This window comes from Kogia breviceps, chromosome 1, assembly GCF_026419965.1.
Source record: "Kogia breviceps isolate mKogBre1 chromosome 1, mKogBre1 haplotype 1, whole genome shotgun sequence".
Classification (NCBI taxonomy): domain Eukaryota; kingdom Metazoa; phylum Chordata; class Mammalia; order Artiodactyla; family Physeteridae; genus Kogia; species Kogia breviceps.
Window position 1 is genome coordinate 108712550 of NC_081310.1, and position 12812 is coordinate 108725361.

Genomic DNA, 12812 nt, shown 5'->3' on the forward strand with positions numbered 1-12812 from the left:
CAAAAAAAATGTCTCTGTTTTAAACTTGGCTTTCGCATTTAAGGTATTAGGAACTGGAATGTGTACATTATTGCCCCTATCCCGGACACAGGCTTTCTATGCATTTTAGGAAAATCAATATTCTATAGTATCCTTTTTTGCTTAAATTTATTAGATACTATTATGCTGGTTATAAAATAAATCTTCCCAATAAAATTTAATTTACTTTAAGTGATACAATTTTGTTTTCAAGGTACTCATTAACAGAAAAAGTGTAATATTTCTACATTCAAAAATTCAAGACAACTATATAGTGAACATTCATAAAAGTTGCAGATACAGTTTCCAGGCAGCATAGCTCACTATATGTGAACAAAATTTAAAACAAATCTATTGAATTAATTATATAAAACAATTTGATCATCATTTTGGAATATATAATATACTATATATTATGTATATATATATATATATATATATAAAACTGTGGATGTTCTGGGACATATAGAGATTTAACATAACATTTAAAAAACAACTGATACTATATTATCTCTACAAAAATTAAAACACCTAATCTTCATATAAAAATGGAAGTGAAAAATATCACGGGTAGTACATTTTTATCCTGTGTTTGCAATATTTAATTATAAGAATAAACACACAAATGCATGTACTAGTGCAAATTTCTTTCTACTTACTCTGTCACCTTTAAGACCCATGTCCCCTTTGAATCCTGGAAAACCATCTTCTCCCTAAAAAGTATAAGTAATAAAACAAGTGTTTAATCAATTGTTTCTATGAATCTAAAATACGTCTATACAAATTATGAGTACTGATAATTAGGAAAAATTGTTCTGAGAAATATGTACCTTAGTTGTGAAACCTCCTCTTCCCTATTTTAACCCTTTATCCCCAGTATCCTCCCATTTTCCCATAATTAATGCCTCTAAGTTACCAGAAAAGTTTTCACAAATGTGTCCATTGTATCTTCTCTATCTTATTTGGGGGAATAACCATTTTCTTATAACAACATGTATCCTATGTTATTTGAACAAAGAAAAAGTAAAAATTTAATTAATTATATTAACTTTGGATTACAAGAACTCTGGACAACCAAATAAAATGTCTTTAATTTACTGATATATAATTAAGAATTTTATATCATTCATTTTGTCTCCTGTGCTTTAGATAAATGTCTTCTGACTCAACTTGTTCTCTAATTAGAATCTCTCTTCAGGTGAAGAATAAGCAAATTAATATTAACCTTAACGTGTAAATAGAGATTGCTTATCATCACATCATATGCACAAACAAATGATGCCAAAAACTGGGCATCCTTTAGCAAAGAGAGGAGAAATTTTGACTATGAAAATATTTCCTGTCGTTTTTACTATATGCAGACTTTTAAGAAATAAGCTTCATCAGTAACCTTCCTGTCTCTTAATTTCAAGAAAAAAATTTAAATTCCTAAGGAATAATCATTCATGTATTCACTAGCATTAATTGAGCAATAACTCTGTTCAGAGTATTGTAGAGTAGTTTGAAGTTTTTGTTTTACCAATAATTTGTATTAATTTTGGTTCAGATGGAATAGAAGGGGAGTTTAGAGAAGAAAGACAAGAGGATGATGATAATGATGATGATGTGTTGTACTGGTGCTGGTTCTGGTGAGGCAAGAAGTGAATGTGGAGATTTGAGGGGGCAGTTGGCACCTTAATTAGTAGTTGGAGAATAATCATTCATGTATTCAATAGCATTAATTGGCTTGCAGAGTTTGAGAAGAAGATATGTCAGGCCAAGTCTGAGAACAGAGTTGAGAAGATTAGTTCCTACACTTCCACATCCTGCTGCCAAATGACCTCTACACAACATAAAACTGATCATATCAGTTTTTGCTTTAAAATACTTCAATGGTTCCAAAGTGCTAATGATGAATATACGCTGCCATCCCCCCTCTCCTTCCTACCATGATCTAGGCTTTGTTCACCTCTATAGTCTTATCTTTGGTCTTAAATCACCTCTACTTCCATCCAACACACTGGGACTGATTTTAGAAAAACGGAATTACCCGTATTTCCATTTGTAATTCTTGCATTGGTTGACTACTTACACATACACACACATCTGCAAATCCTTTATCTTCTACCTGGTGATACTTTCCTCTTCTTTTAGGATTTAGTTCATGATTCTGCTATGAAGTTTTCCATGACCTCAATCTTTCCCCCTTAAATTTAACCTCTTTGTCCTGTGTGTCTCACTGAACATTCAGCATTATAAGATAACATCCTGCACTTAATAGATCATAGGTCTCTTTCTTTCTACTAAATGGTCAAAACCAAGAATCATGCCAAATTAACCTCTGAATCTCCAGTGCCTAGTACATTTTGACCCTCAAAAATCATGATATTTGGGCTTCCCTGGTGGCGCAGTAGTTGAGAGTCCGCCTGCTGATGCAGGGGACACGGGTTTGTAAAAATCAAGATATTTAATAAACATTTATTAACTGTACATTTGGAATCATCCTTGCCTCAGTGCTAGTTTGGTAAGGTATGCTAAGGTCCAGAAAATATCAGGTTATGATGGATATATTAGACTTAGACTTGGAAAATGTATCCAATCTGATATCCTATCTAAACATAAGAATTCTAACAGGTCTAAAAGTTTTGACACAAGCAAAACATTTTCAACTTTCTGGCCACAAAGTAGCCTTGTGGAATTAGGAATCTCTCTGCACTGAATGCAATTGGTCAATAGCAGAGGCTTAAAAACTGAAAATGACCACTTAACTTCCTATTGACTGGTGTCTTCAATACTTTCTCCCTAGAGAGAAAGGTAATTACACAGTTGCCAAGTTTAGTTTAAAAAAATACTGCACTCTATGTCTAAAATCAGTAACAGTTTTTTTTTTTTTTTTTTGTGGTACGCGGGCCTCTCACTGCTGTGGCCTCTCCCATTGCGGAGGACAGGCTCCGGACGCGCAGGCCCAGTGGCCATGGCTCACGGGCCCAGCCGCTCCGCGGCATGTGGGATCTTCCCGGACCCGGGCACGAACCCGTGTCCCCTGCATCGGCAGGCGGGCTCTCAACCACTGCGCCACCAGGGAAGCCCAGTAACAGTTTTTAGGATATTTTTTTCTGGGAGAGATTTGTTTTTTTAAGAGAGCATATAGTGGACTAGATGATATTTCTGTCAAAACTTTGTTTTCAATACATTTGCAATTTAAAAATAAATTAGATGACTCAAGTTATTAAGAATATCCTTACAATAAGTGACATTTTTAAAACAAATAACACTTTCAAGCTATTGAGCTTTCCAGTCCTTAAATTATTAAGTCTGAATTAACATTTTAAAAAAGTAGACAGATTTTTAGAAAACATGTAAAAAAGGAATTCACCTGTGCTACTTGGTTAACTGGATTATGTTACTTAAGTTCTAAGGAACAAATCTGAGTCTAAACAATGGAGAATTTTATTCTAGTTAGGGTACTAACTTGGTATTTCACCTTTGGTTAATTAATATTGTTATTCAAAAAAGAAAAGAATTTCAACTTCCTTCTTCATCTCTTATGAGATAAATGGTCAATTATAATATATACTCAGAAAAACAAAATAACCAATAATCTCACATTGTTTTCCTACATATAAGCAATATACATTTATTTTTTTCCTGAGTAGGATTTTCCTCACATATATCTCATCATCTATAATTTTATTTTCCTTTGTCATTTGCTACTACCCCTCTTTCCAAAAAGTTCACAACTTTCCCACCCCAATTAAATGCCTTTCCTTTAAACACTGCCTTCCCTAAAAATCCTTCATGGGCACTAATTCCAGAGAAACAATTTGAATTGATATTTAAATGTATTACCAATAAAGACTGAGATTCCAAATTCCAAACTGAGACAATATATTTTTTTGCATAGGCAACTTGCAAGTAATTACAAGTTCAACACTGTCCAAACTACCACTGTGCTAGGTCAGTAAGACACCATAACCTGAAGTTCATCTGTGATGACCAAGATGAATTGGGATTCAAATCAATGTAGCTGAGTTAATTTAAAATGTATGACATTTTTTCACACAGTAGAATTGTCAATATAGTTGCATACCTTGACAATGCCTCAGTATGTAACCTATTTATTCTTTTCAGAAAAATAAAATATAATGTATATAATAAGTCCATCCCTTCTTGTTATCTACTCCTTACTGATACCAAATCTATTCAAGGTGTTTTTGATAATATTATGACTGTGGGAATAAACAGTTATCCTTGAAATCAAAATGTGTATTGCATATATTTCTCACCAAATCTACCAACATTTTATACTTAACCTTGTTTTATAAAATGAAATATAGTAAGAATTAATGCAATACTGATTCTGAGTAATGTCATTCCATTTCAACACAATCATCGAAGGATTTGGGAGCTCCACATTTAATGTTAAACATTTACATGAAAAAAATCTCAATTTTGTTTTCTTCATCAAATTAAACTCTTTAAAAGAGTGCACATTCTTTCAGCCACCTTTACTTGGCTTTAATCTTAATTTCCTTCTTATTAAAGCTTTTGCTGTGCATGCAGTATCACATATGAAGACTTCCTCTTCCCCCAGTTGATTCATGTTACTTCTAATTCATATTTTGCACTTCATTTCAATTTATAAAATTTGGGGATTTTAGTAGAGAAAAAAATGGAATAAACATTCCTCTGTTATGCATATAAATGGATCCAATCCAAGCATAACAAACCAATCATAAGGCCAACCTTATAATTTAGAAAAGTTAAACACATGTAAGAAAAAAAGGGGGCTTCCCTGGTGGCGCAGTGGTTGAGAGTCCGCCTGCCGATGCAGGGGACACGGGTTCGTGCCCTGGTCCGGGAAGATCCCACATGCCGCGGAGCAACTAAGCCCGTGAGCCATGGCCGCTGAGCCTGTGCGTCCGGAGCCTGTGCTCCGCAACGGGAGAGGCCACAACAGTGAGAGGCCCGCATACCGCAAAAAAAAAAAAAAAAAAAAAAAAAAAAAAAAAAAAAAGAAAAAAAGGGATGCAGGATTGATTCTATTTATGACATACCTTTTTTTTTTTTTTTTTTTTAATAATTAAGTCCTCCCCCAAGGATATAAGACTTCTAAACTTTCTGGGATATAGAGTACAAAATTAGACTTGCATTGTTTGGTACATAAGTAATCACTCAATATATTTGAGAAATGGAATATCTGTTCAAAAGATTTAAATTTTTTATACAATAGGTATATAGCAATTAAAATCACCTAAATAAATTATGTTTTACCTTTTCACCTTTAGAGCCCTTGAGACCTCTGACACCATCTGCTCCCTATGGAATAAATTAGAAGGATTAAATAACTATAATATTTTACATTGAAATTAAATAATGTAGGAAAAAATAACATTTACCTTTACTCCTCGGGGACCAGGGTAGCCAATGGGACCCTGTGGACCAGGAGGACCCTGAAAAAGACCCATTGCAATTTAAATACATAATGCACTGAAAGTGCCCCTCACTCACAACATACTATAATTTTACCAAATCTATAAGAACATGGTATTTTTCTACTTTTGGTAAAGATTTCTTTGGTACTTTATCGTTTGTGTCTAAAGTCAGATAATGAACAAATCATGTGATGAGCCTTACCTACTCCAAACTTATATATTCATGCAAAAAGTAAGATAAATATTATGAATATGTGAAATAATATAAGTAATTATATAATTAATAACTGCTTTTCTAAGCCTGAAAAAATCTGATGTCCTCAATGTCTACAATAAACAATTATAGATTAGCCAAAAGGATAAATAATTTCTAACCAAAAACTAGTATTAAATGTATTGCATTCCAATTCAAAACTACAATGAGGTATCACCTCACACCAGTCAGAACGGCTATCATCAAAAAATCTACAAACGATAAATGCTGGAGAGGGTGTGGAGAAAAGGAAACCCTCTTACACTGTTGGTGGGAATGTAAATTGATACAGCCACTATGGAGAACAGTATGGAGGTTCCTTAAAAAACTAAAAATAGAACTAAGATACGACCTAGCAATCCCACTACTGGACATACACTCTGAGAAAACCCTAATTCAAAAAGAGTCATGCACCACAATGTTCATTGCAGCTCTATTTACAATAGCCAGGACATGGAAGCAACCTAAGTGTCCATCGACAGATGAATGGATAAAGAAGATGTGGCACATATATACAATGGAATATTACTCAGAAATAAAAAGAAACGAAATTGAGTTATTTGTAGTGAGGTGGATGGACCTAGAGACTGTCATACAGAGTGAAGTAAGTCAGAAAGAGAAAAATAAATACCGTATGCTAACACATATATATGGAATCTAAAAAAAAAAAAAAAAGGTTCTGAAGAACCTAGGGGTAGGACAGGAATAAAGACGCAGACGTAGAGAATGGACTTGAGGACATGGGGAAGGGTAACGGTAAGCTGGGACGAAGTGAGAGAGTGGCATGGACATATATATACTACCAAATGTAAAAGAGATTGCTAGTGGGAAGCAGCTGCAGAGCACAGGGAGTTCAGCTTGGTGCTTTGTGACCACCTAGAGGGATGGGATAGGGAGGAGGGGAGGGAGATGCAAGAGGGAGGACATATGGGGCTATATGTATGTATAGCTGATTCACTTTGTTATACAGCAGAAACTAACACACCATTGTAAAGCAATTATACTCTAATAAAGGATGTTAAAAAAATTTATTGCATTCACATCATCAAGAATATGATCAAAATTATATATTTTCCATGGCTGGCTTCATTTCACTAGTCTACCTAAAGGAAATAACATATAATATACAATAGTATATAATATACAATAGTAATGTTGACTATTTTAATAAGAATCCAAAATTAGCAACTCTAAATAAAAATGATCTTGCCCTGCTACTGTAATCCAAAATAGTATTAACATTGAAAGCTTTTATTTTGATATTTTATTTAGATATTTTGATCATCGTTGCTCCTACAATTTAGTCTCATCTTATGTAAAGGTTATCAGAAAGTAATAAGTATAGATAAAATTCAAGTGACATAAACACTTTAATGATATTCAGTAGTTCTTGTCCAATTATGTTATTATTACTTATGGTCATTTATTCCACATATACTACATAGGCAGAATGTGGATTTATTTCTGATCATGAGAATATTTTTTAAAAAACAGAGAATTCTAGTCTAATTGATCAAATTGCCAATGCAAAATTAAAAGTTATCTAAGACACATCTTTTTTATACCCTAAATAAAAAGTAACGATAGAAACATGATTTATATCTAAATGAGGGCAAAAATTCTTTTGAAAGTAAAGATATATTACAGGTAGAGAATAACTATTTTCTGGCACTTAGTGTCCAACATTCATATCCCTAAATGATCATCGAAGAATATGATAGGCATTTTCTCTAGAGGATAAGGTGACAATATTTACATGAATACTTTGTAACATACCAGAGAACCCTTTTCTCCAGACTGGCCTTCTTTTCCAGGATGACCCTACATTTATCAAAAATATAGACTGGTGAGACGCAATATTAATGGTAATTTATACTATGAAATTGTTCCCTTTTTTCCCATCTGTTGAGGTTTTTCTCTTTATGTTTCAAAATATATTGCACATTTTGCATCAGTGTATATGGCTTTAAATAACACTGGAGGGCTTCCCTGGTGGCGCAGTGGTTGAGAATCCGCCTGCCGATGCAGGGGACACGGGTTCGTGCCCCGGTCCGGGAAGATCCCACATGCCGCGGAGTGGCTGGGCCCGTGAGCCATGGCCACTGAGCCTGTGCTTCCAGAGCCTGTGCTCCGCAATGGGAGAGGCCACAACAGTGAGAGGCCCGCGAACCCCAAACAAACAAACAAACAAACAAAAAACAAAATAAATAACACTGGAAACGGTGGCATTTGGAAAGAAACATCGTAAGTGTATGTTGCATATGTATAAGTTTCATCAAGTACATAATATACTTGAGCGAGAGCTTGGGAAAAGCACATAAAACATATTATTCATCAACAATTCAACCCCAGTCTCATTTAGAGTCTTACATAGAGGTGTTTCAATCTAATTTCTATTTTGCATATTGATCAAATAATCATACACACTTCTTTAAAAGACAACTAAAATATGTGGATGGGATATTTTAAAGTATAGCAACCTCATAAACACTAATGGTGTTTGTAATCAAGTTATTGAGAGTCACTAAATATTGCATAAAAACATACAGCTCCACAACAACTATACTCAATGAAAACAAGTAGTTGCAGAATGAAAATTTTTGTACCCTAGCTCTGAGTAAGTAGTTTGAAGAGAAAAAAATAACAACTGTGGAGATTACATAATTACATTATTTATTACTATGTGATAAGATATAATAAACATTGCTATATTTCTAGAAAAGTAGGGAATCCCTGAAGGCAGAGGAATTTTCATGGAAGATGTCTGAGGAAACTTACAAAAGCTAAGGAATTTCACCTGGACTCTCAAGAAACATGTTCTTTGAAAAGGAAGAGAGAATGGAAAAGTGTTTTCTATGAAAAGAAGAGGACATAACAAAAGGCATAGCAATAGAAAATGTAAAGCATGCTAAGAGAAAAGTGAGTGGTAGGAAAATATGAGATTCTGGCCTAGAGTGGTCCAAAGCCCACTGGGAACTCCTTAAAGAGTTTGTAATATGGAAGTGACATGATGAAATAACATTTTAGAGAGATCAATGTTTAATTACTGGCTCATTTGCTTTTATTATTGAATTCTTACAATCACTTCTAAAGCACATGTAAAATCTATTTTTGAAAATAACATATAGAAATTTTAATGACCAGGTAACTCTTACTTACAGGAGGCCCATCAGCACCAGGGAGTCCTCCGAGCCCTGGTTTTCCTTGTGGTCCCTAATCAAATAGAGAAAAAGAATATTTTCATTTAAAAATTAAAAATAATGAAAAGTCTGCCTTTGTACATAGTAATTTACAGCCAATAAAATTCTTAACTTGAGTCACTGGCTTTTATCTATAAGCAACAAACATCTGAATAATTTTTAACATATGTAGAAAATGGTATATAAAGATAGATGAAAACCAAATTTAACATCTGTCAAAGATATGCTAGTTTTCATCCTGCTTAGTAGTCCTAAATGTGTCTTTTTAAATTAACAAGTTAGTTTTTGCATACCACAATAAACTGGAACTTATAGAATAAAAAGGAAAACAATATAGGTCAATGTACAATCAATCTACATTGATTTATATCATTGAAAAAGCAAATATTGTCTATTTCCATCAATGATGTTAATAAGTGCCAATTCACAGGGAAATATATTCGATACCGTGTGACAAACCATAATGGAAAAGAATATGAAAAAAAATGAACTAAATCACTTTGCTGTACAGTAGAAATTAATACAACATTGTAAATCAACTGTACTTCAGTAACTATTTATTCAACAGATTAATCTGCGTTTAATCACAGGGGATTTCAAATCTCATTTAATTTGATCATTGGTAAGGCTGGAACATGCTAAGAATGACTATTACAAGAAGTAGACCCTTCATCGGGAGAAAAATTGGCTTTCTGCTTAGAATAATTAACTTTATCAAGTCTTCAGAGCCTAAGCCATTATGGCTTACTGGTCAAGTCATTAGCCAGACTTTAGAAACAATTAAAAGGGCAAGGATATATCAGCAAGCAATCCTGGATGTAGGAGGATTTTTCCATTCTTAGAAAGTAGTTAGAAAAATCATCGTATTCATATACATGGATAGTACAGAATTTAACTAGAATGGCTCACTTGAATCACTTAACAAGAAAGTCTCACTTAAATCACTACGGAACAACACATAAAAATAAAGATAACCTTTAAATTGAACAATCTGGACTTTATAAATGAATTTAATTGCATCTCATTTACAGGATTTAAAAGATTCAATTCCCTTCACCACTCTGCAAAGTCATATACAGTTAAATAATCTAACATTAAGAAACAACTGTTATAAAACTTGTTTTTTTTTTTGTGGCAGTATTTTGCCTTTCACTCAAATCATTTTTTCGCTCTCAGGAAATGGTCTTATTTCTTCAAAACAAAATGTAGATTACAAAGGCAAAACTATTCCAGTAATTATTATTATCAGCATATATGATATTTCTAAGACAATGACCTTGTGTACAATACTACATGGATTTTATGTTGTTGCTATATATTTAAGGGTAGATGAGAAATACTAAAACTCTTGTACTATAGGATGATTTTTTTAATCAAGTTAAAATCAATCCATCTTTTTTAAAATGGAAGCTCCATGACAGTACAATATTTTGTCTGCTTTCTTAACTGCTTGGTGTCTCCCTACAGGAATGGGAACAAAGTTAAATGAATGAATGCCATATTTTAGATTTTAATAAAATAGTTAAAATTTATTGTGTCCCTATGTATATATTATATATATTTATATGTATAGTATCCATTTTAAGTCTCAAGCAATTCCATGAAATATCAGCATCAAAGAGCTTGAGTAATTAACTAATGTTAATACATCACAGAGTTGCAATATAAATGAATCCAGATCTGTAGCCATATGATCAAAGTCCTTGCCTTTAACTAATATATATTTCGTGTCTTGCTATTTCTTCTTTAGCTCATATAGTTATACAATACCATTTGTTTCCTGTAAAGCCATTAACATATGTGATGTAAATTCTGAACCCATAAACTAAATCACGGACTTAACAGTATATTTAAGTTATCAACGTGTCAGAAAAGCAATATAGTTGTCGTCCATTTTGGTTAATTAACTTGAACTTTATTAAATCTTTTATCACAAATAGAATAACAGCATAGGCTATGATAACTTAGGACAAAAATATAAAAGTTATTGGGAATTAAAAATATATGACATTACTTAAATTATATTTAATTGTGAGATTATAGCATGATCCAACTGAAAACATTATTCACCACGTTTTGAAAGACAAGGCTCTTGAGCCAGAATAAACAGAACACAGTATATCATCAAGAAAATAAAAGTAATATAGATCCAAAATAAACTATATACTGTAAATGCAATATAAATAAAATGCATTTTCTTCATGTTCTTGAGTTTCTTTCTCCTTTTGATGGAAAGAGGCTGTCTTTGGACCCAAGAGCTGGATATGTTCAAAGCAGAGAAAGAAGCAGCTTGTGCTTAAAGACAGCTCTCTTCCTACCACACGAAGTGCAGTGAATCAGATTCTATATTTTACCTGTGGCTCAACAAAGGGAATTCAGATATACCAGCTTTCCTTAAAAGCAAATTCTTCCTAGGAATCCAGTTCAGAGATGATAAAATTATTGTAGAAAATTCAATAGGCACATGCCTCAAGTGCAATTTATGGTTATGATGAGCTAATCTGAAATATGTTAAGAATGGTCCAAATTAAGATCTCTGATCTAAAGCAAAGGTTTAAAATCACCTTTGGTACCTAACATCTTAAATAAATAAACCATTTTCCAATAGCACTCTAATACTGTAAACATATGGAAAATATGCACAGAGAAAAAGTACTTTAAGGATCATTTAAGTTGGATATGCTAATTCTTAATATTAATAAGTAACTTGGTAAGAATGTTACCAAACGATTTGAATATATATTTTACCAAAGAATATATAGAAAAGGTCAATAAGCACATAAAAATATGCTCAGCATCACTAGTGAGTAGGGAAATGCCAGTTAAAACCATAGTAAGATACTATTTCACACCAACAAAAATGACCATAATCAAAAAGGGAAGCAATATTAGTATTGTTGAGAATGTAGAGAAACTAGAATCCTCATAAATTGCTGATAGGAAGGAAATATGGTACAACCACTTTGAAAAACAATTGGAAACTTCTTAAAATGTTAAATATAAATTTACCATAAAACCCAGCGATTCCACTTCTAAGTATCTACCAAAAATAAATGAAAACATGTCTACACAAATACCTTTTTACAAATATTCATGGCAGCACTATTCATAATAGCTGAAAAGTGTACATAACTCATATGTCCCTCAACTGCTGAATAAGTAAACAAAATGTGGTATATTCAATCAATGGAATACTATTTGGCAACAAAAAGGAGCAAAGTGCTGATATATGCTGCAATATGGATAAACCTCAAAAACATTATGCCAAATGAAGCCAGAAACAAATGTCACATATTATATTCATTCATATGATTAAATTAAAATATTAATTTCATTCCTATATCTTGTTCACATGAGATGTTCAGATAAGGTAAACCTATGAAGATAGAAAGTAGATAATGGTTGTCTAGCTTTGTGGGTGAAATGGGGAGTGCAAATTGATACAAGGTTTCTTTCTGGGGTGGTGTAAGTATTCTAAAAATGTGATTGTGGCACAACTCTATAAATTTACTAAAAATCATTGACTTGTGCACTTAAAATGAGTAAGTTTTTAGGGTATGAAATTAACCCCAATAAAGTTGTTAATTTTTAAAAAATTACATATTCACAGAAATCAACAAAAATAAGAAAAAATTATATTAGAAAGAATTAGGTAACACTGTGCTGTAACTATAGGGGACAGGAAATATTAGTTAGGGAATCTGTCAGAGGAGATAGGGACAAAAGACATCTCTTTAATTATAAACTTATTCTTGTTTTGATCCAGACATTGAGTTATTAACAAGAACATCATTTGCCATTTATACATGAGAAATGTTGGCAATAATAATGTCACAATTTTCCCTTAATTAGACCTTGCTAAAAGCCTTTTGTCACAAGCAAACCTAATTACATTTTTTAAATAATGAAAAATAAAAGGAGAACCAA

At 32.7% G+C, this 12812-nt stretch overlaps 1 protein-coding gene across 1 annotated transcript in view; it reads right to left on the reverse strand.

The window, feature by feature from the left end:
* The window catches only part of COL11A1 (collagen type XI alpha 1 chain), a 199301-nt gene that overhangs the window by 93663 nt on the left and 92826 nt on the right, over positions 1–12812 (reverse strand). Inside the window, exons 25-29 of the mRNA XM_059061934.2 lie at positions 8845–8898; positions 7462–7506; positions 5397–5450; positions 5272–5316; positions 678–731 (exon numbers count right to left, since the gene is read on the reverse strand). Coding sequence (XP_058917917.1) covers positions 678–731; positions 5272–5316; positions 5397–5450; positions 7462–7506; positions 8845–8898 — 252 coding nt within the window. The remainder of the gene's footprint in view (positions 1–677; positions 732–5271; positions 5317–5396; positions 5451–7461; positions 7507–8844; positions 8899–12812) is intronic.